At 37.8% G+C, this 24,207-nt stretch overlaps 5 protein-coding genes across 5 annotated transcripts; 3 read left to right on the top strand and 2 right to left on the bottom strand.

Moving 5' to 3' along the window:
* Positions 1 to 58: 58 nt before the first annotated feature.
* Positions 59 to 4,984, top strand: LOC111810564 (post-GPI attachment to proteins factor 3-like). The gene is made up of 5 exons (XM_023697283.1): positions 59 to 1,973; positions 2,613 to 2,874; positions 2,980 to 3,176; positions 3,428 to 3,615; positions 4,364 to 4,984. Exons 1-5 carry the CDS (start codon positions 1,861 to 1,863, stop codon positions 4,648 to 4,650), a joined length of 1,047 nt encoding a protein of 348 aa, XP_023553051.1. The 5' UTR covers positions 59 to 1,860; the 3' UTR covers positions 4,651 to 4,984.
* Positions 4,985 to 5,424: 440 nt separating this feature from the next.
* LOC111810565 (dehydration-responsive element-binding protein 1A-like) lies at positions 5,425 to 6,320 on the bottom strand. The gene has a single exon (XM_023697284.1). It carries the CDS (start codon positions 6,248 to 6,250, stop codon positions 5,615 to 5,617), a length of 636 nt encoding a protein of 211 aa, XP_023553052.1. The 5' UTR covers positions 6,251 to 6,320; the 3' UTR covers positions 5,425 to 5,614.
* A 2,250-nt stretch (positions 6,321 to 8,570) lies between these two features.
* Positions 8,571 to 10,961, top strand: LOC111810351 (two-component response regulator ARR14-like). The gene is made up of 7 exons (XM_023697061.1): positions 8,571 to 8,709; positions 9,118 to 9,270; positions 9,342 to 9,689; positions 9,764 to 9,840; positions 9,915 to 10,556; positions 10,634 to 10,735; positions 10,908 to 10,961. Exons 1-7 carry the CDS (start codon positions 8,571 to 8,573, stop codon positions 10,959 to 10,961), a joined length of 1,515 nt encoding a protein of 504 aa, XP_023552829.1.
* Positions 10,962 to 15,016: 4,055 nt separating this feature from the next.
* On the top strand, positions 15,017 to 16,789 carry LOC111810561 (protein DETOXIFICATION 49-like). The gene has a single exon (XM_023697280.1). It carries the CDS (start codon positions 15,074 to 15,076, stop codon positions 16,727 to 16,729), a length of 1,656 nt encoding a protein of 551 aa, XP_023553048.1. The 5' UTR covers positions 15,017 to 15,073; the 3' UTR covers positions 16,730 to 16,789.
* Positions 16,790 to 22,375: 5,586 nt separating this feature from the next.
* On the bottom strand, positions 22,376 to 23,813 carry LOC111810601 (BAG family molecular chaperone regulator 1-like). The gene is made up of 4 exons (XM_023697330.1): positions 23,588 to 23,813; positions 23,233 to 23,489; positions 23,018 to 23,164; positions 22,376 to 22,938 (listed from the first exon to the last, which is right to left on the bottom strand). Exons 1-4 carry the CDS (start codon positions 23,811 to 23,813, stop codon positions 22,639 to 22,641), a joined length of 930 nt encoding a protein of 309 aa, XP_023553098.1. The 3' UTR covers positions 22,376 to 22,638.
* Positions 23,814 to 24,207: the final 394 nt, after the last annotated feature.

Below are 24,207 nucleotides of genomic sequence, written 5' to 3'. Positions count from 1 at the left end.
TTAGTACTTTATAAAGAAGATGTATAAATGAAGAGACCCAAAACTCAACCTCTGCCTAGAGAAGGATATCCAAATACTAATGACAGTACTGCCTGCTGGATAGTAATTTCTACTTTATTCCTTGGAGCAGTTGATTTGAGCCCTAGTAGTAGGTAGCTATTCTTTAAGGTTGTCATCGTGTTCTTTCCCTCTCGGGCTTCCTCTCAAGGTTTTAGACCGCGTCTAATAGGGAGAGTTTTCCATACTTTTATAAGAAATGCTTCGTTCTCCTTTCCAACCGATATGGAATCTCACATTATCTGGAGAATTTATATGAGATTATGGACGCTGCTGAGATTGAGACATGGAATCTTATCTTTCCGAAAAAGAAGAAAAAGGAAGTAAAAGGACGAAGGAAAGGCTTTAATAGATAGTAATGATTAAAAAGTGATGGTCTAGAAAGCATGAACCACAAAGCCTTTTTATTCTCTCCCTTTTTATGTTTGGTTGGGATTGAAAAGAAGTAGAATAATAGATAGGGTGTGGAAGCTCAAGCTGTGAAGAGCTGATAACAACAGGATGTATAAAGGATAAGTCATTAGAAGAAACACACAAACTCAAGACAGCCTCATAGAAACATTATGCGTTGATTCAGGGACTCCCCCAAAACCCCAATTCTCTTCAAATTTCCCACACAAAGATGGAAACTTGGAGGCAAAAGCATCATTTTTTGTCCCACTTCCTGTCTCAACAGTCAAAAACAAGAAACGCCCACCATTCTCACCACCACAAACATCCAAAATCTGATATTTCCACTGTTCATTTCACGTCTCTTTCAGCCTGTAATAAGCTTTAGCATCTCCAGATACCATTATTTCCAATACGACGACCAAGGAAGAACAGGAACTGGGTCACTAATGGCAGCCAAGTTTCAGTCTCTGAGTCTGCCATTGCTACCGTTTGTGAAGGTAGATAGTCTCCCTGAATTCTCCCATGGCAACATGAATGAAGAGTCTGGGAAGGTAGTAATGCCCAAATGATGGTTTTCTTTTCTTCTCAATTTGAAAATGTATTGGAAAGCTCACACTCTGTTAGAGAGACAAAGAAAAATATGATTATAATTTAAAATCAGACACACACATTTTGAAAACAATAATTAATTTAATGCATAGGTAGTTGTTGGTTCTGGTCTTCCATGATTTGCATTATTTTATAACCCTTTTGTCTCTGCTTGCTTTTTCGTCCATTATTTAATAAGATTTAGAATCTGTTTCGATATTCTACATTTTATTTTACCAATTGCATTTGTCCTCACAAGACGTGCTTGCCTTTCATTAATCACCTAACACTAAGATAGCGATCATGAATGATATCAAATATCATTTGAAACGTTGATGGATCAATATTCCAATTTAAAAATGGTTATAGTGTTCAAATCTCGAATATTAATTATTTTTTTTTCAAAAAGAACCAAAAAAAAAAAGAAGGGAAAATTGGTATTTTGATGTAAAATTGAAGGGAAAGAAATAGTAAGAACAATAATAATAAAGGAAAGAAGGATGATGATGGAGTAAAAGAGAGGAGAAGAGCATCGATGCGTCCACGTGTCAAGAAGTCAATGAGTACAAAGTCCAAAGATCATCTCCTCAACAGGATTCCGATCTCCTCTTTCCCGTTTGCTTTCCCCAACCAATTTCCCATAAAAACTAATTCCAAATCCTTCTTTCTCTTTCTCTCTCTACTGTTCTTCATCCTCTGCTTCCCCTCCCACTCTGTTTCTGTTTCTGATTCTGTTTCTGTTTCACAGCAATTCATGGAGCTTTTCCTCTTAATTCCCTTCAATTCCCTCTCCACCTCCCTTTGACTTTCCGTCCGTATCTCATGGCCCCGCTCCCTCATTGCCCGCTTCTCCTCGCTTTCTCCTTCTTCTTCTTCTTCCTCTCCTTCTTCCATCCCGTCTACGCTAGCCCCGGCGACTCTGATCCCATTTACAAGTAATTTCCTCTTCCTTCCCACTTTTTGCTCTCTACCCTTATACCTCTTCCCTCTGCTTCTTCATTTGGATTTTCCCATATTTTGCTTTTTCTACGCTTGTCTCGTAAATGGGGATTTGATTTAATGCGTTGTTCTTCCCACTCTGTGTTTAATTTATTGTTTGCTTGCGATTATTGATTTCTTTTTTTAATATGTGGGGTTTGTACTGTGCTGGTGTGCAAATCAACGGTCGCAATGTTTCGTAATTCTTTGGTTCTTATTTTTAAGCTGTTCATTCTACTATTCTGTCAGGAATTCGCCAGAGCTTTTAACGTCTTAATCGTGTTCTATTGTAGACTATTCCTTTGTTGGGGAGATTCCCAAATACGAAGAGGGCTCTTCAGATTTTCTCCTCTTTTTCATGAATTATAGACTTTATCGTTTTAGTTCATCATTTGAGCATCGATGAATCTTATTACTAGAAGTCTTATTTAGGCATTAGCTTCAGTGGGTTGGTATTAAGTCATTGAATCTTGACCTAAAACATTGGTTTGGATTTGGATTTTGGATAGAGTGGGAACACAGTGATTCATTTCTCATTCTCTGTATGGAGAGAAAATGCTGCACTTCAGTAAACCTGCTTCGCTATTATTTGTCAGGGATTGTGTGGTGCAGTGTGAGAAATCTGGGTGTGCTGGCGACAAATGTTTTCAACATTGCAAATTCTCGTCGGATGGGAAGCCTGTGGATGGTCCATGGTATCTGCAGGAACCTTTGTATTTACGCTGGAAACAGTGGGACTGCCAGACCGATTGTAGGTACCACTGCATGCTTGCTAGGGAGGAAGAAAGAAGTAATGTTGGTGATAAGCCTGTCAAATACCATGGAAAATGGCCATTTAGGCGAGTCTATGGCATTCAGGTTTGCCCAATGACTACGCCTCATATGTAAATGATGCTGCCAAATCCATTCTCTATTGTGCTGTTCTTCTGCTTATTATCTTGAACTTTGCATTTGATATGGTAGGAGCCAGTTGCAGTTGCTCTTGCTAGCCTCAATCTTGCCGTGCAATTTCATGGCTGGATTTCTTTTTTCATTCTTATATATTACAAGCTTCCATTGAAGCCTAATAAGAAGACCTACTATGAGTATACAGGGTTGTGGCATATCTATGGAATCTTAGCTATGAATTCTTGCTTCTGGAATGCTGCATTTCACTCTAGGTCAGCTATTATATAGTTTAATCCTTGGTTGTGTATTTTTTTCTCCTAACAAGCTACATATTTCTTATGACATTGCTGCTTTAGCATAATTCAAGAGGTGGCCCTGAATATATAAAATAAAGCTTAGTTTATATCCCTTAAACATGGTTTTACTAATGACAGGATGATCTACCCTACCATATGCTCTACTTCTATACATTTCTAACTGACTATCTGCATTGCTATGATGTTTTGAGTTAAATTTCTTGTAGAGATGTGGAGTTGACTGAGAAGCTGGATTGTTCTTCAGCTGCGGCATTTATTGGATTCTCCCTAATTGTAGCAATACTGCGAGCCCTTAATGTGAGGGTTGAGGCTGCTAGAGTTATGGTCTCTGCTCCAATTATCTCATTCGTGACAACCCACATCTTATATCTCAACTTCTACAAACTTGATTATGGTAATACATCAATTCTTTAGCTGTTTCAATTGGAAGCGTTCTTTCCAAAGTTTTAAAACGCGTCCACTATGGAGAAGTTTTCACACCCTTATAAGGAATGTTTCGTTCCCCTCTCCAACCAATGTGAGGTCTCACAATCCACCCCTCCTAGCTCTGATACCATTTGTAACATCCCAAGTCCACCGCTAGCAAATATTGTCCTATTTGGGCTTTTCTTTTCGGGCTTCCGCTCAAGGTTTTTAAAATGCGTTTACTAGGGAGAGGCTTCTATACTCTTATAAGGGTCTGATCCCACATTGGTTAGAAAAGAGAATGAAGTATTTATTATAAGGGTGTGGAAACCTCACCCCAATAGACGCGTTTTAAAAACCTTGAGGGAAAGTCCGAAAGAGTAAACCTAAAGAGAACAATATCTTCTTGCGGTGGGCTGGGTTGTGTTTTTTTTTACCACCAGTCTCTTTAACAATCCTAGAAGAGAATATGATGGTGAGATTTGGTGGTTCTTATCTGTCAAGCAAGTTCACTATTTCCCTATTTTACATGTTTTTCTTACTTGCACAATCAATATCCTTTCAAGCCTTTTCTAAAGAAAAGTTTATGGTCAGAACTTCTGGTGCCTATTGATCTGATCAGGTCTTGTGTTCAAATAGATGAATGAACTACTCGACTCCATCTCTCATTGGGATTGGAAGAATAACATTTTTGCTGGTCTCAGATATTTGACTCGAGTTAATTGACTACCTTTCAGGTCTGAATACTAAGGTCTGCCTGGTGATGAGCATTACTCAACTTCTCATTTGGGCGGTTTGGGCTGTTCTTTCTCGCCATCCCTCGCAATGCAAGTTGTGGATGTTAGTCTTTGGTGGGGCGGTTGCGATGCTCTTGGAGGCCTTCGATTTCCCTCCATATGCAGGATATGTGGATGCTCACGCACTCTGGCATGCAACTTCAATTCCTCTTTCATATATTTGGTGGAGTTTTGTGAGGGACGATGCTGAATTTAGAACTGCTGCACTTCTCAAGAAAGCGGAGTAATCAGATGGAGGAATTTCTCTAAGCAATTTCATTTGAATGTTAGTTCATCAACACTATGGTAGGTTCCCTTGTTTTTTCTGGTGTTGCTTGGTGAGTAGCGCAATGTTACCCTGAAATGTTCTTTGTATAAGGGTATTTGAATATCAGGACCAATAAGTTTTCTTTTCTTCTCGCCCTGTTTTTTACTTCTTGGTCCTGAGAAATTTGTTGGTCATCAGAAAAAGCCCCACAGCACCAGGCCAGTTATTCCCATTGTAAACATCCAAATATTTTGCTGATATCAGCAGTTTATGTTATTCTGCAGTTCACATGTGGCTGCTTGCTGTTTGTTTCACACACTAAGCTGGATATCCTTTTTTTTTGCTTTACAATATCATTTTGAAACCCAATTTTCTTTACGAGATCTTCAGATGAATCTTCATTTTCCTTCATTACTGTATACAAAGTTTGATAAGAACAAAAACCCAGTTTTCACCACTAATAGATATTGTCCGCTTTATCCCGTTATGAAGTGTCATCAGCTTCACGGGTTTAAAACACGTCTACTAAGGAGAGGTTCTCATCGGACTCTAGATTTGTAGCCATTTTAGTACGGACTTGGGAGTTGATGAAGATCTCGACACAAAAAACGGATGGCTTGGCAGCAAAGAAGCTGCTAAAAATGGAAGAGAGAGACGTTTTTGAACTCAAATTTGCATCGTATGATGAAGAGATATCGCTTTCATAGAGAAAAGAGTTTGGATAGAAGCCATACTAAAAAGAGAAAGAAGAAGGTAGCAACCAAAGTAAGTGGGGGAAAGTACTCATTGAATGTAATAATGCTATTAGGGGCAACAGTCAACCGCACATTATGTGCTTCTTACTATTTCAATTCCAAAAAAACACTCTTTTTCTTTCTAGTCTCTATGTACATAAATTGAATGTAACACCATTAAAAGCTACAGAGAATTTAGTACTATGTATATTAGTAGCTCCATAATGACACGTCAGAATAAAAATCCATGTCATCACGAAAATGCTGAGGTGGAGGCAACATCATCCCTGCAGCCATATCCTCCAACAATCCCGGCAGCCCAAAAATTGCATCATCATCCACGTACAACACGTTTTCTGGCGTCGTCTCCGCCGTCATCATATTTTCCGTCCTTGAGTCATCAACAGAAGACCCATCTGATTCTGCAGGCCGGAATGCCTCCGCCGCCTCCGCCGCCGCCTTCTGAATATCCCTGGCGTCAGCAGATGCCGGCTCCGGCAGCCGCCACGCAGAATCGGCAAAATTGAGACAAGCAGAGCGACCTCGAAGCTTCATGGCAGCGACATCGTGAGCCCGAGCCGCCATCTCCGCCGTCGGAAAAGTGCCAAGCCAGATCCTTGACTTTTTATTAGGCTCTCTCACTTCACAGACCCACTTGCCGGAGTTCCTCCTCCTGACGCCTCTGTAAACAGGGTGCCTTGTCTCCTTAAACTTCTTCCTACCGGCCCTCTTCTTGGGATTGCTCGCCGCTAACATAAGCTCCTTGTCGGAAAATATGGACCGCCGGCAAGTACTACTCTCGGAGCTGGAGAAGTAGTCTTCATAAAAAGTTGAAAAAGATTCCATTTTTGGAAGTGGATAAGGTGATTGAAGTTAAAATTATCCAAATTAGAAATGAAATTCGAGATATCAGAGATGGGTTTGATGGAGGAAGAGAGAAGGATGATAGTTTTATAGTGTTTGGTGTATTTGGATTGAGAATTGGAACTGAAAGCAACACATGAACACTGAAACACGGAGTTAACTGATAAGGAGCCAGGCTGTGCCCTGTTCTGGCTGCCCACGGCATCAACAGGTTTGGATTTTTTTCTCCTTTCTTTTTTATTTTTTAATTCAATAAATATAAAAAAAGAAAGTTTCTTTAAAATAAAAAAAAAATAAAAAATCTCTGGAGAATGAAAATAGAAAGGTAATGTGTCAGCTTCAGGATCTGACATGTGTCACTTTGACTTGTTCTTTAGGTTAAACTTCACCATCGAAGATTCTACATCTTCTCTTAGTATCATTCTACTTGTTCTTCACCCATTGGGGCAACGAGGATTAGAATATCCATTCTCTTACATAGAAACTTCCTTATCACCCCTATTTCTTTAAATAATAATTTTATAAAAAAATATATTTCAATTAATTTTAAATTTAATCATATTCTGTCGGATTAATTTTCATTTTTAAGAGCAATTGAAGACGAATAGATAAGATAAGAACGTTGGAACAATACTAAATCTAGATTTCAAATCTCAATTCAAATCATGGGTATAAAACATTATATTTAGTTCTATAATAGATGTTATGGATCGACCGTGGTGTTCTAAAGAAAATATTACATACGCATTTTTCTATAAATCTCGTAAATTTTTTAATTAAACACATAAGAATTAAAAAAGAATTGATTAAGAAGGATTAAAAGAGAAAAGAGATTAGAAAAAAGAGGAAAGTTCTTGGGGGGTTCGGAAGTGAGTGACAGTGAAGGAGACAGCGTGGCAAAGGGGTTACAGAGGCAGACAAAAGAACACCTTCGAGTGACGTGGCGGAAAACTCCAAATCAACACACGGTTTTTTTAATTGACAGTTAATGAAAGAAAACCGAATTTCCGATACCGATACGGTAACTGACTGTGACCGAGAGTGGGTGACAGAATAGGGATTAGTACGACTGGTTATTTTCCCGCGGAAACGCGTCAACCAACCACGTGTCTGTTATGTAGGTGACAGACGAGGTCCACTACACTTGAACCCATACCCTCCCTCCCACTTGTTCCTTTTTTTCTTTTTCTTTTTATGCAACACATCATTTTGTAATAATTTATGTGTTTAATTTGATTGCGACATTTAACTTTATTTTTAAATTATCTCTATTATTATTATTATTATATAATGAAAATGAATTTTGTAATCCAAATCAAATCCACTTTTGATGATGATTCATACAAAACCAAAGAAAAGTTGTAAATGAAATTTCTTTTTGATCTACGATCAGAGATCTCTCGGGATTCTAGAGCCACCATTGCTGAACTTCACTTTCATTTGGCTGACGATGGCACGTTGGTTTCAGTTCACAAGACGAGATTTTGGTCCTATCCCGGACTGGAGCCCGATGCAATATGGCTTGACAGAACTTCGCATATTTTCCCCAAATCGGTTTAGGATGTCGAGCAAGTCGGTTGAGCTTCACAGTAGTAGGCAAGTTTGATTTTGAATTACGGGCTTTGTTCTCTTGTTTGTAAACTTGAGATTTTGAATTAACCACCGTAGTTGTCTAATTTGGGATCAAGCGAAAAGCTGCGTTTGAATAACATAAGTTAAAATAGGTAGACATTTAAATCGTCATTAAATTCAAATAAAGGTACTAAGTACATTTAATCTTTTCAATATGAATCGGATAAGTAGTGTTGTGATTTTGAAATATATAGTTAACGACAAAAGTATTAAGTGAGATTAGAAGGATTCGAATGTTAGATAAATATTAGAAACGAAGTTAGGAGTGTGAAAGGTAATTAAGGAAGAGATAGAATTAGATGCATGCATGAGGAAATGGGAGTTTTATTTGGAAAATAAAACAAAAAAATGATATGGAATTATTTAGTTAAGATATGAAAAAGAAAAAGGGAAAAAGGAGGGAGAGGAATAAATGAAAGGATTGCGGATCTTCTTGAAATGGAACTCCAAGTGGGAGCCTCATATGTTTGGTAAGTTGCATTAGATGTCAACTTTGGGGCTGGATTCTTTTGCATGTAATGTTCATATCATATCATATCATATATATATATATATATATGGTTTTGGTTCTGGTTTTTGAGATGATTATCCTCTTCATCAATTTGTAATCAACGAAAGATTATGAAGTGATCTGTGGGGTAAGGTAAGGCGTGGGCGTGGGGTTTGAAGGATGGATGAAGAAGATGGGCGATGTGAATCAGTTTTGGAGAGTAGAATGTTGTCGGTGGATATTCATATATTGTTGGTGGATGATGATGCTACTTCTCTTGCTGTCGTTTCTGCCATGCTTAGACTCTGCAAATATCAAGGTTTTTCTTTCTTTTTCTTCTCCCATCTCTACTTCAATTGGTTTTCATACCTTTTATTTATTAATCGTTTAAAAAATGCTCACTTTTTTCCCAAAGTTTAGGGTTTAGGGTTTAGGGTTTGCTTACGATCCATCTTTCATAAAGACTTCAACATTATCATGGGATTAGAAAGACCATTAGAATGTTGGACGAAAAGTCGATGTGTTACTGCACATCAATTAAAGAATCTTTACTCTAATAATAGTTTGAATATGCACAAACCTATAATTTTCTACGTGAAATCCCACATTGATTGGAGAGTAGAACGTTTTAAAATCTTGAGACTGGAGACAATATGTAATGAGTCAAAACAAATCATATCTGTTAAGGGTAGGCTTGGACTGGAACGATGATGTGTTTAAATTTCAGTTGTGACTCGGAGAAGCCCAATTGAAGCACTTGATACTCTAAGGGCAAAAAAAGGGTTTTTTGACCTTGTTGTGACTGATCTCCACATGCCTCAAATGAATGGTCTTCAATTACAGAAGCAAGTAACCAAAGAATTCAAGCTTCCTGTTATCAGTAAGTATCTACATAATCTACAATATTATTATTAACAAGTAAATTAAACCAAACCCTACTCTTGTTTGCAGTGATGTCAGCTGATGAAAAACCTAGCGTCATATTGAAGAGTTTAGAGGAGGGTGTTTCATTTTACATGGTCAAACCAATAAGCCTAGATGATGTCAAACAAGTATGGCAATATGCTATTACACCTAAACAAACACGAACAATTATCCGACCACAATTCTCGATCGACAAACCATCGAAAAAGGAGATCATCAAATTATCGAAATCGGAAAGAACCAAGAACAAGACGAAGAAGGCAAAGGAAACTAGGGTTCCTCAAACTTCTATTGCCAAAAGAAAGGCAAAGGTGGTTTGGACAAATTCACTTCACAACCGGTTCTTACAAGCCATTAGACTAATAGGGCTTGACAGTAAGTCTATGATCCTTTATAATTTGACTCCAAATTTCTGTCCCTCATTAATGTTCTTAATTTGTTCTTTTCAGAGGCAGTTCCAAAGAAGATCCTTGAGTTCATGAATGTGCCTGGGTTGACTAGAGAAAATGTTGCCAGCCATTTACAGGTTTGCCCTTTATATATTAACAATTAATGCTTTGTTTTAGTATTGAATCTAAGCTGGGTTGTTTATGGATGTAGAAGTATAGAATTTTCTTGAAACGAGTTGCTGAAAAGGGAGCTTGTAATTCAATGAAGATATATTCAGATTGCACTTTACTAAGATCAAGCTTTGCTTCTTCTCACTTTCAATTTCAATCCCCATTATACACACCAAAATTCCAATCCCAACATCCATATTTGCTTGAAGAACAACAATTAATGGCTCCCTTAAACTACCCATCTCCTCTTTTGGGAGCCAATTATATCTCACATCCCACCCCTCCAAACCCTAATCTTGAAATTGAAAACTCTTTGACCCTCAATAAACCTAACTTCCCTTTCAATGGGCTTGTCTCGAGTTCGACTCGGAACGATCATAATTTCGTGTCAATCGAAAATGAAAACCCTAATGGAGGGTTGAGGTTGAATGATAATGGGGTAGCCAATCATGTCCAAGCTACTCATGATCACAACAATGGGGGATTTTGTGGGAATTTTGAAGGGACAAACCAAGTTTTAGAGAACAAAAATGTGGAGGAGAATGGTGTTGTGTTAGTGTCACCAAAAGAAGGTAATGACACCATTGCATTTGGAGATCAAATTGGTGAACACCAAAATTGCTTTGATGTTCTTAGTGAGATCTTCATGGGGCATAACCACAAGAATCAAACTTCTTTAAGGGTACGTTTAGTAGTTCATACTTTTTCCAACATTTTTACAAAAGGGTTATATAAGGATTAACATTATATGTTGTTTAGAGGGACGAAATGGGTGATATGGAGCTCTCTCATATGTGGAATGGAATTGAAATGGAGGCTTCATCAAAGCAAGATCTTCAACCCTCAACCCTCTCTGCCCAGGCAATGCATACTCATTCCTCTTGCAAGCTTCCCTAAATCTTATTCTATAATAGGAAACTCTTGATTTGTGACTCATTCCTCTTGCAAGCTTCCCTAAATCTTATTCTATAATAGGAAACTCTTGATTCGTCACAAATTTAAATTATTTGACATATGTTCTCGTGATTTGCAGGGTTGGGACGACGATATGTTACGAACCTTTTTGGGTGATGCTTCATTTTCATAATAGAGGAAGAGCTACTCTCAGTCTACAGTCTAACCGCTAGGAGATAAAATTCATTTTAGATCACATGATTTGTATTTGTATGAATCTCCCAGTGAATAAAGTATGAATGTATATGAATTGTATTGGATGATGTTGAAAAAGTATGAATGTATATGAATTGTATTGGATGATGTTCAAGTTTCCTTCCACAATAGAGATAATTTAGGAACAAAAATATTGAATTAACTTCTTACCATATACACACACAAACATTTCCTTCCAAAATCTAATGATTGGGAGTTTTAAATTGAAAAAAATAGCCGTTGGCTTGAAGTGAGTGAAAGAACACTCCATAAAATGTATATATATAGAGGGAAAAGATCTACAGAATCTGCATCAAAATCTTGGTTCTCTTATTTTGTTCCAAAATTTGTTGATCCAAAGATTCTAGCATGATCTCTGGTCGTTGTGCAGCTTGTAAGTATTTGAGAAGAAGATGTCCTTCCGATTGCATTTTTTCCCCTTTCTTTCCTTCCAATAATCCTCAAAGATTCGCCATTGTTCATCGAATCTATGGTGCCAGCAATGTCGCCAAATTCCTCCATGTAATTTCTTCTTCCTTTTTTTATGAACTATTATGAGTTTCTGGTATTTAATTTAATTTGATATCATTTTACTTGATAATCAGCAACTCCCTCTGCATCTACGACCCGAAGCAGCCGAAACTTTGTTCTTTGAGGCAAAATGCAGAATTGAAGATCCAGTTTATGGATGTGTTGGAATTATTTCTCAATTACAACATCAATTACACGTGGCAGAAACCCAGTTGGCCAAAACTCGGGCTGAGATTGCATTTCTCGCTTCCAACCTCCAAGAAGCCCAACCACAAGATTTTGCAGTTCAGCCCATTCAAGGCCCAAATACTATTGGGTTCTCTCAGATTGGGCTTTCCACTCCAGCCCATTGGTTTAATTCATAGCACGTTGTAAACATGACAAAACTCCTTTCACTTCTTTTAAATCTTTTTTAGAATGAAAATGATAACATAGCTTCCAATTTTTTAAATCCTTGCTCCTCTTTCTTCATTTTGGTGCACGTCCCATTTACATCTCACTTTTCTCCGCTTAATAAACTTAAAAAATTCGTTTATAAGGAGGTGGAAACTTCTCTCTAATAGATACGAGAGGAATGAAAAATATGTTAATTGGAAGAATTTAGTCGGCAGTATAGTGTGGNTTCTTCTTCCTTTTTTTATGAACTATTATGAGTTTCTGGTATTTAATTTAATTTGATATCATTTTACTTGATAATCAGCAACTCCCTCTGCATCTACGACCCGAAGCAGCCGAAACTTTGTTCTTTGAGGCAAAATGCAGAATTGAAGATCCAGTTTATGGATGTGTTGGAATTATTTCTCAATTACAACATCAATTACACGTGGCAGAAACCCAGTTGGCCAAAACTCGGGCTGAGATTGCATTTCTCGCTTCCAACCTCCAAGAAGCCCAACCACAAGATTTTGCAGTTCAGCCCATTCAAGGCCCAAATACTATTGGGTTCTCTCAGATTGGGCTTTCCACTCCAGCCCATTGGTTTAATTCATAGCACGTTGTAAACATGACAAAACTCCTTTCACTTCTTTTAAATCTTTTTTAGAATGAAAATGATAACATAGCTTCCAATTTTTTAAATCCTTGCTCCTCTTTCTTCATTTTGGTGCACGTCCCATTTACATCTCACTTTTCTCCGCTTAATAAACTTAAAAAATTCGTTTATAAGGAGGTGGAAACTTCTCTCTAATAGATACGAGAGGAATGAAAAATATGTTAATTGGAAGAATTTAGTCGGCAGTATAGTGTGGGAAAGTGGTGTGACACGTCAAAAAGAAACATAGAAAGAGAGATTGATATTGAATACCATTTTGACATGTGTTGTGTACTCCTAATTCGTCAGCCCTACGTACCAACCAAAATGGGAACACAGCCTTTAAAAGTGGCGCAGACAGAGACACAAATGAAAAAAGACAGATAAAAGTCAAAGAAAAGAATTAGGAGAGGAACATTCTTGTTTTGTTGGTTGGAAGATGAAGATGTGTATCAAAAGCTATAAAGGAGGAGAGGGGATTGGTTCAAACCCCTCTTTACGACTCACAACTTTTAACGCAGCCCAACTTCCTGTGGCTCGACATTTGTCCACTTTTTATCTTCACTTATCCCAATGCCTTTTTCTTTTTCCTTTTCCTTTTTGTATCCTATATTTCTACCACTTTTCTCGTGTGAATTAAAGATTGGATTTCAATCTTCTTCGTCTTTGCCACCTTCCAACCTCCTGTCTTTGACACTTGTCTCTCTCTGCTTTCCCCAAATGGGTACAACCACAACTCAATCTTTAGTTATTGCAGTTGGGGCGGTTGGTTTCTACAATATCCATATCTTACTCCCTTGCTTTTCACTCTCACCAACCTCCAATTTCCACCTCCAACAGACGATATTTTTGTATGAAGACGATACGTACCATACTAAAACAGGCAATATTTGCTACGATCTTCATCATGGATATTTTTGTTCTCAACCCAATGAGCACTCCTATGTACAGGCCACAATGATTTTTCCTTCCCCTGTACATCGTTCTCACTTAATTTTTGGTCATTACTTGTTTGGGTTTTTTTTTTGGGTTAAAAAAACACTTGGACTTTGTTGGGCATAGACTCATAAAAGAGGGGAGGGGATGTTTCCATTGCCCATTTACGTTCACCAAGCAGGTCCAATGGATATATATTTTAATGGGGTAGCTATAAAACACAAGTACAGAGCAGAAAGTTGGTTCATTTGAGTTGCTTGTATCAGCTTGTTAAAGAGGATAGTCCTCTCTAAAATGGTCAAAATGGGAACGTAATTCATCATTTGATGTGAAGGAAGCAGTCAAAGCAAGCATTATATGAATGCAATGCTTAAGCAATAAGGAATAGTGATATTCATTGATGTATGATTAATTAGACTTTTTGTTCTCTACACGTTTTTTATGACCAAACCCCACTGTGTTTTTGTCTCTGTCTTTGCGTTTCAAAGTGGGAGCTAATTGAACACTATCAAACAAGCGTCACTTCATTAGACCTTCCTCTTATGTATGCTCTCTTTTTGACCCCACGCCTCCACTCCACTTCCTATTCCTTGTGTTCACTCTTTACGACCAAATCTTGGACTTCAAACCCTCGAAGCTTCTTCAACTACTTTGACCTCTTCTTCCCCCATTTGTTATCCCTTTAATACCCATATCAAAAGCTTTTCCCTTTCTTCTTCTACTCAAAAGAATTGGACCCTCCGTCATCACTACTGGCATAAGCACAAAAAGGGCAATGTAAGGTTAGGTTTTGAGGCTTTTGTGCGAGGAGGAGGAAGAAGAAGAATACAAAACTTGACACCTTGAATATGTTAACTGCCAAAAACTGTGATTGAAAATTTGGAGGAGACATTTGGCATATGCTAGGCGACGAGGCTCCTAAGAGGTTAGCGGACAGAACAGGCGTTTGAACTGATCCATAAGACAAACAAGTATTATAGTTGAACACAAGAAGCGTACGAAACCCAGCTGTGGAAGATGACAAGCTTTCAGGGTTTGGACTCTGCTGTCTTATCATATAAACTCGTAAATTACAAGATGGAGATAGTATACAATAGTAGGTGAATCCAAAGACGCGCATAGTCCACATGGGCCCTTTCTGGGCTTTGAATCCCCTGCCCTGCCCTCCCCTGCCCTGCCTCTGTTCATCCAATTTCAGTCCAAACACGTCGATTTGGCAGTCCTTAAATATCAATTCTTAAAGACCCATGGTTTAGGGGTTTGTTTAACAAGTACCAAAAGAGTCTTTAAAGTAGAAGGATTAAAGATTAAGTTGCCATTTAACCAAAATCCTAGAAAAGCTCACGAGAACTTTTTATTTTATTGAACAAAGTGTGTGGGAGAGAGAGAGAGAGAGAGTTTGCGCGTTGGCTTGTATTGGGAAGCTATAAAAAGGGAGTGATGTCTACTCATCTTCTCTGTCTCTCCTTCTCTATTTCTTTCTCTTTCTATCAACTCTTACCTCCTTTGTCTGTGTATCTAACACGATTGTTTGTGAGGGCACAGAGAAAATTATGGGTGGTGTAACCAAATTATGCAACTCTGAAGTTGCTTACCTTGACTCAATTAATGACGACCTTGAGATGCCTAGCAATAGCAATAGCAATAGCATGCATCATCTCACAAACCCACTGATCCCTCAACAAAACAGACACAAACCAACTAACAATACCAATACCAATATCAATACCAATACCCATTTCTCCTTAGCCATTAAAGAGGCCTTTTCCATTTTCCAAATTGCCTTCCCCATGGTCCTCACCAGCCTCCTCCTATACTCCCGCTCCCTCATCTCCATGCTCTTCCTCGGCCGTCTCGGGGAGCTCCCCCTCGCTGGCGGTTCCCTTGCCATCGGCTTCGCCAACATCACAGGCTACTCCATTCTCTCTGGCCTTGCCATGGGCATGGAGCCCATCTGCGGCCAAGCCTTCGGTGCCAAAAGGTTCAACCTTCTCGGCCTCGCCTTGCAGAGGACCATCCTTCTCCTCACCTTTGCTTCAATCCCCATTTCACTTCTTTGGTTCAACGTCAAGAACATCCTTCTCCTTTGCAAACAGGACGCCTCCATTGCCTCCCAAGCCCAATTGTTCCTTCTCTACTCTGTTCCTGACCTTTTCGCTCAATCCCTCATCCACCCTCTTCGAATTTACCTCCGAACTCAATCCANTCTTTTCGCCCAGTCCCTCATCCACCCTCTTCGAATTTACCTCCGAACTCAATCCATAACGCTCCCCCTCACTTTCTGCGCCACTTTTTCTATCCTTCTCCACATACCCATCAATTACTTTCTCGTTTCCTATCTCAATTTTGGTATTAGAGGAGTTGCTATAGCAGGGGTTTGGACCAATTTCAACCTCGTCGCTTCTTTGATCCTTTACATACTAATTTTCAACGTCCACAAGGAAACATGGGGAGGCTTCTCTCTCGAATGCTTCAAAGAATGGGGAAACCTTCTCAATTTGGCAATCCCAAGCTGCGTCTCGGTCTGCCTCGAGTGGTGGTGGTACGAAATCATGATCCTCCTCTGTGGCCTATTACTAAACCCCAAAGCCACCGTGGCTTCCATGGGCATTTTGATTCAAACCACAGCATTGATTTACATATTCCCTTCGTCGCTGAGCTTCAGCGTGTCCACCAGGGTGGGGAACGAGTTGGGGGCAGAGCAGCCAAAGAAGGCCAAATTAGCAGCCATTGTCGGGCTATCTTGCAGCTTCGTACTGGGGATTATGGCTCTGTTTTTCGCAGTGTCCATAAGGAAAATATGGGCGAGTATGTTCACAGAGGATAAAGAGATCATAGCATTGACGTCCATGGTGCTGCCCATAATAGGCCTCTGCGAGCTCGGGAACTGCCCACAGACGACAGGGTGCGGCGTTTTGAGAGGGACAGCGAGGCCCAAAATAGGAGCCAATATAAATTTAGGGTGTTTTTATTTGGTGGGGATGCCGGTAGCGGTAGGGCTAGCATTTTACGGTGGGTTTGATTTCAGGGGGCTATGGCTGGGGCTCCTGGCGGCGCAGGGGTGCTGTGCGGCGGTGATGTTGGTGGTTTTGGGATTTACAGATTGGGAGCTAGAGGCAATTAGAGCTAGGAAGCTAACCGGTGGTGGTGGCGATGAAGTGGTGGAAGCTGAGTCAATTGAACCTAAAAACAAGCAAGATTGGTGCTAATATCACAGATTATCAAAATTAAATTTGTGACATAGATGATGAAGCTGATGACAAAATCTAATTATCTGTTGTATTTATTTTTCCTTTTTTATTAAAAAGAAATATTAATTTTTTAGTTAAACTAAATCGCATACAATAACATGAACTACATACCATGCACGCCTGATTCTATAAGATATAATATCTATATCATATCATATATATATATATATATATATATATAGCTAACCATGTATGCCACATAATGTTTTTCGAAGTTTTAGATTAAATAATAGGTAAATTTAATAAATCCAAACATAGGTAATTTTGATTCTATCATTTTGTTTGAACAAACGTTTGACCAATTTTGTTTAGTTTTTATCCTCATGTTTGTCTCCAAACATCCAAGTTTCTTGTTCTAAGCCGCCTTTAGGCTGCCGGCAGGTACTATAATAAGTCCATTTATTTAAGATATGTTCCAATGAATATATACTTTAGGTTAATTTTGATTATATTAATTATTCAATTCAAATAACAATTTACTTAATTTGAGCTTGAGTAGTAACCAAAGGGAACAAATGCAAATGCATGTATGCCAAGTTTTAATCCCAAAAGGTTAATTTAATTAGTGCAACTTAGCATATTATATCAACTTCTGCTATAAGCTTCCAATTTAGTCAACCCATGAGTCTGCCTTTTTCCTATCTTTAAATAACACATTTAATCATATTTTAAGGATTTAGATTCTCGACGTGTNCTTTAAATAACACAACACATTTAATCATATTTTAAGGATTTAGATTCTCGACGTGTCTTTTTAAATCTATAATTTTTTTCAATTGATTTTTTTTCGATTATGGAGAATATTCACGCAGCAATATATACAGTAGTTTGGAAGGTGCTAGTAATTTTTTTACGATGATTTTGACATTTAAAAGAGAAAAGAAATAGAATCATCANTTCCGATTATGGAGAATATTCACGCAGCAATATATACAGTAGTTTGGAAGGTGTTAGTAAATTTTTTACGATGATTTTGACATTTAAAAGAGAAAAGAAATAGAATCATCATGAACAAGTTCTCGGTTGTCTTAAAGAAACATTTTTTTTCCCCTCTTCCTCGTTGTTGAAGAGGATAGAAATTTAAAGTGGAAAAACGGAATTATAAGTAATTCTAAGTTGACTTAAGTCACATCAANTCCCTCTTCCTCGTTGTTGAAGAGGATAGAAATTTAAAGTGGAAGAACGGAATTATAAGTAATTCTAAGTTGACTTAAGTCACATCAATATCACATCATCGATTCTTAAACATTACGATGAAGAGTATAAATTCTTTTAATTAGGAAGGCAAACATTTCATTTAAGAAAGAAAAAAAAAAAAAAAAAAAAAAAAANAAAAAAAAAAAAAAAAAGAAACATGAGGTGACACTAAACACATTGAAGGGCTCACATTTAAGCTCTACAATATTCGTTTCTCCCTCTTTGATTCCAACGGCTTAAGAATGGGAAAATAAATATTAGTCGAATTTTAGTAAATACTATTTAGGGGATGGGAAACAATAATTGATTCTTTAAAAAATTGATTGTTTAATTAATTAATTACTTTATAAAGGAAGTTAAAAGTAAGTGTTATATTTATGCATAATTAATTATGTAATATAAAGCTAGTGGGATTCCTCCATTGAAGCTTATCTTTAAGCTTCATTTTATTAAATTACTTCTTCTATGTATATAAAGTGGGCAAAGAGATTACATGCATGCAGAATTGGCCGTCACCTTTTGATCCTCATATGGCCACCCCACCCCTTATGCTTACATTATTCTTATTATTCTTATTGCCGGATCGGGATATTATTACTTATGCTTCTAAAATTTGAATAGACGGTGGAGCGTATGTGACAAATTGTTATATGGGTATGATGCTTTACCTGTAAACGCTTCTTCAACTCTCTCANGCCGGATCGGGATACTATTACTTATGCTTCTAAAATTTGAATAGACGGTGGAGCGCATGTGACAAATTGTTATGTGGGTATGATGCTTTACCTGTAAACGCTTCTTCAACTCTCTCAAGAATCATTTAGGAGTCGACTTCAAAGGTAATCTTTTTACATAGATAAAGACTTGTTTATTTTTATATGAGGGTAATAGAAAATAATTGTATAGTTGGAGTAAAAGAAAGGCAGTTGGTGCACGGTAGGGTTTGGACGTCAGCAAGTGAGATCCACGCGTGTAAGATGACGTGTGGGGTTTGTAGAGGTGGATAGGGAGGGTTAGATCTNCAAAGGTAATCTTTTTACACAGATAAAGACTTGTTTATTTTTATATGAGGGTAATAGAAAATAATTGTATAGTTGGAGTAAAAGAAAGGCAGTTGGTGCACGGTAGGGTTTGGACGTCAGCAAGTGAGATCCACGCGTGTAAGATGACGTGTGGGGTTTGTAGAGGTGGATAGGGAGGGTTAGATCTTTCCATTAGTAAAGGAAATGCAAAACAACTATAATCACCCACTCGCCCACTTTCACGTGTAGAATGTTCGAATATCACGCGCTGAACTTGTTGATTACNGAAAGTAAAGGAAATGCAAAACAAGTATAATCACCCACTCGCCCACTTTCACGTGTAGAATGTTCGAATATCACGCGCTGAACTTGTTGATTACGACGCGCGCAGCGGCTGNCATTAGTAAAGGAAATGCAAAACAACTATAATCACCCACTCGCCCACTTTCACGTGTAGAATGTTCGAATATCACGCGCTGAACTTGTTGATTACGACGCGCGCAGCGGCTGGCAAAAGTCACGGCAAGATCGCGGGATGGCCCCTCCCCCCTCCAAAAAATAATAATAATAAACAATACTTTTTAAAAAATTTATTTATTTAAATTCCAACTTTCCTTTTTCTGAATTCAAACCCATCCTATTTTAATAATTATTAAAAGTATTTATTTTTATTGTCAACTTGCCTAAATATAATTTAGGTTAATTTAATCGTAATCGTAATCATAATGATTTGTATATGAATATATACGCAATAGACTAACATATAATATTAAGGTATAGTTTCTTATTTCTTCTCTTAAAACGTTCCATTTTTTAACCTTAATTTAATTTCATTTTTTCTATTAATAAAAATCATTTTATCTTACGTATAATTACCTTAAATAATTCAATAGAATTATGATATTATTTTTTTTAATGTAAATAATTATTTTTTTTGTTTTTTTTAAAAGAAAACTATATGTGTAATTATTTTAATTAAAAAGCCTATTTATAAAGAATAAGATACCCATCTTTGTCACTGTGACAGAGGAATTTAGTTAATGCCCTATGAAGAATAATTTAAAAAAAATGATAGTACCTAATTAGTTAGGCCTATATCAAATATAAAGATCTAGTTGCATCACGTATTTACTTTTAGGTTTCGATAACTAAAGAAACTAAACTTAGCTTTAAACTTTTCATATTTCGGCTTCTTATTTGATGGAATCTTGTAGTAGGCAAGCTCACTGTTAGCAGTTATTGTTCATTTTAGCATGTTACGTGTTGCTGTCAGAATTAGAATTTTCCACACACTTATAAGAAATGCTTTATTATTCTCTTCAACCGAGGTGGAATCCGAAGAAGATGGGTGTAGATGAAGTTTGAAACGTTGTTGTTTATAGTTTTATCTTGAATGTTGGAAGATTGACAACATATGGATGAACAAAAACAGGTTGTTTATGAATTTTTATAGACCAAAGAAACAGAGGTGAAGAAAATGAGGTTGTAATAGGGAGACAAAAGGGGGGTTTCTTAAGGCTAAAGATAAAGCCATGAACACGAAGAACACTAATTTAATAGCATTATCTTTGGAGTCATAATAAATCAATATTATCTCCTTCCATATTTTATGAAATTGTTTTGATCTGAGATGCATCATATATATGTGTAAGGAAGCATTGGATTGGAGATTTGCCATCATTATCCACAGCACCTTACCCAAAGACTACTGGTTTTGTCTCTAAAATTCAAAGCTTCACATAAAGTTGTCTCTTTTAAACCAAATTCAATTTTGTTGTGTTTTTCAGACAAACTTGAGCACCCATTGCCTAATAATTTGCTTCTCAATTCCCTATGTCTTGTATGAAAAAGGGTTAAGGAGTGATTTATAGGCATACCATCCAATGTGAGATCACACCTCGTTTAGAGAGGAGAACAAAACATTCTTTATAAGAGTGTGAAAACTTCTCCTTAGCAAATGCATTTTAAAAACTTTGAGAGGAAGTTTGAGATGAAAAGCTCAAAGAAGACAATATATACTAGCGGTGGGCTTGAGCTATTATAAATGGTATCAGAGTCATATATCGGACAATATGTCAGCGAGGAGGCTGAGCCTCGAAGGAGGTGGACATGAGGCCGTGTGCCAGCAAGGACACTGGGTTCCAAAGGAGAGTAGATTGGGGGTCCCACATCGATTGAAGAAGGGAACGAGTGCTAGTGAATACTAGAAGGTGGTAGATTGTGAGATCCCACATCAGTTAGGAAGGAGAACGAAGCATTATTTGTAAGGGTGCGGAGACGACTCCCTAACATATGCATTGTAAAAACCTCGAGGGAAAGTCCGAAAAGGAAAGTCTAAAAAAGACTATATGTTATAGGCTAGTGATGGACTTGAGCTGTTACGACTGTGTTATGATTCCGCTCTTATAAAAAAAAAAAAAAAAAAAAAAAAAAAAAAAAAAAAAAAAAAAAAAAAAAAAAAAAAAAAAAAAAAANGTCTGAAACTTCAAAATCAAACCTCAAGTGGGAGTTCCAAATGGGCCAATTTGATTTGTTGTGGGCAATGTGTTTAGCTTTTCAAGTGTTGTGCTAACCCATCACTTCTCCACTTTATTTGACTTTCTAAGCAACATCTTCAAAAAGGGAAACAACTTGCCCAATTCCTTTTTGGTTGCCTTTTTCTTTCCCTTTCCAATTCAAACTCATACCCATTTGTGCAACTTTAAGTTTGGGCTTAGAAACATTCAAATCCAAGTATTGGCCCATTCCCTTTGATGATAGGTTAGGGTGAGCCTTCACTCTAGCCCAACCCATACTTGACCTTCCATCATCTTCCTTTTAATTCCTTTCATCACAACCCATGCCTCCCTCTACTTTACAAAGTTGGATTAAATTAACATATAGTTTGCACATGAACAGTGTGATTAACACATTAAAATACGAAGCATTCCTGAGATTTGGACACATATAAAGTAAACATTCTACTTTTGTTCTAAGATATACAAAACACCCAGATGGGATTTTGTAATCATGATCTTTAGTTAAAGGGTAGAGAAGAAAAGTGAGTATTATGAACTGATAAACCATTTTTCATTCTTTAAAGCTATTGATTGATTGATTGATTGATATATTACCTCTTTGGTTCTTTGCTTCATAGAAAGGCAATGGAAGAGTCTGCACTCTAAAACGCCTTTCCCATCATTGCTTCACAGCTGAATAAACAAAAAAGCTTAAGACTTCTGAATTTGGAAAGGCTTCAAAGGGACGAAATTTCCTATTCCAAAGTAGTAATCATAGATTTGGTGGTGTACTTAGATCACACTTGGCGTTCTATCCTTGCCTGGGTTAGCTGTGCTGATTGATTATCAAAATCATCTTCATCAACTACTACTTTTAGAGACAGAAAGATATCAACTTTGTTCTTCAGCATCTGGTTGGATTAAGAGAAAGACAAAGCAGAGGTTTATTGTAATGCCACAACAGAAAATTGATGATCGCTACTGTAGTAATAACCCCATTTATTTCCCGAGAAGGGGGAGGTGGGTGTCTCTCTAAATTTTCATCTAAATACAGTAAAGAATGGAGGGCTCACACTGATATGATAAGGGGCCAAACCAGCTAAATCTGAATTCAAATCACAAATCCTCACAAAATGTATGCCTATGGCTCTCACTCGAAGAATTCCCAGTTGAACCTTGGCGGGATGGCATGCTCGGTGGGCGCGATCGACGGGGAGGCATCAAATATCTCCCATTTTGTTGTGACCACAGTGCTGGATGCTGTCGTTGGCTTCGTGGAATGCTGCTCCTCTTGAATTGTTGATAGTTTGGTGTTTGCAAAGGAAGGCCTACTTGTTTGTCTTTGATGATTGGAATTGTTGGTGTTGTGAGTTTGTGTTTGAATTGTAGCCATGGAGTTCTTAATCTTCAACAAATCAAGAGTTTCAACATACTTTTGCACTCTTTTTACCTACAAATGATTCAAAAAACTGGTTCAAAACTATGAAGTCTTTTTCATGGAAGAACAAATATGAAGAACATAACAGAACCTGCATTTTCCTCTGCAACTTGACATCTCCATCTCCCATAATAGCATCCAATTTGAGCAATTCATTCATCAACAAATCAATCAAATTCAGCACATCATTCTCAGCAACCTTCCCACCTTTACAGACCACAGATTCCAAAGCAGAAACCTATGTGCGTTGCCATTCCATTATATCATCATTCCCCAAACAAAAGAAAAGAGAAAGAAGTTAATTACCTGTCCTGCAAGTTTATCAACTTCCAAGCTAATTTCTGATATGGATTTGGAAGCTTTCTCCATTTTGGCATTCTTCCTCATCTCAACGTACCTTCTTTCTTGGCTAATTGGGTCTTCCATTAGAACAATCTTGGATTTGTTTCTTACCCCACAACTGTCCAGAAAGGCCTTTGAATCTCTCTCCTTCTTTTTGAACAACAGCTTCTGATCTTGATGGTGCAATCCTGTAGGTCCTACCAACATCTTCTTCAGTTCCCCTGCATCCCAAACCAACAAACAATCAGTCTTCAATTACACGTTGAATCAACTTCATTTGGGATTCTCAAAAATTTGGATACAGAAGAAGGGTGTTTACCAAATGTGCCTTGAGAACTGATACTAATTTCGTGGTAAGTAGAACCGTATTTGACTTTAACTCTGATCGTCGGCGTTGGAGTCGATTCCCCGTCGGAATCAGGGGTTCTCTTCTGAACAAACATTCCTCCTGGCCTTAATTCCCAATCCATCGGCCGGTCGTCACCGACGGCGGAACTACCCTTCATCTGTGATAGGCCTGTCGTTTTAGTCTTCAATTTCATCATCTTTGACTGAAGGACCAATCAGAAAGCGGCAGATCTCGGCGGCGTAGAAAATATTCCCGGCGATCTGTGAAGGAAAATGAAAGAGACCCAATAGAAGTTAAGAGGGTATTGTAGAAGAAACGACGAACGGCAGCATTATAGAGTACTATCGAAGCAATTGCAGAAGCCACGCGATGAAAACAGCGATTGAGGAACAAAATCGGGAGTCCCCAGTGAACAAAATTTCATGGCGATTCTAATCTGAGGCCACTTCGAGATAAAAGGTTTCTCCTTTGAGTGAAATCTGAGAAACCCAGAATCTGTCAGAGCAGAGGGAATCAGGGTGAAGCCAAATTAGGCTTGAACTTGGTTAGCTGGGTAAAAGTTTGGCCTCCTCGGTCGCCAAAGTGAAGAA

Source organism: Cucurbita pepo, chromosome LG14 (assembly GCF_002806865.2).
Source record: "Cucurbita pepo subsp. pepo cultivar mu-cu-16 chromosome LG14, ASM280686v2, whole genome shotgun sequence".
NCBI classification, from domain to species: domain Eukaryota; kingdom Viridiplantae; phylum Streptophyta; class Magnoliopsida; order Cucurbitales; family Cucurbitaceae; genus Cucurbita; species Cucurbita pepo.
This window is presented reverse-complemented; position numbering and strand designations above follow the sequence as displayed.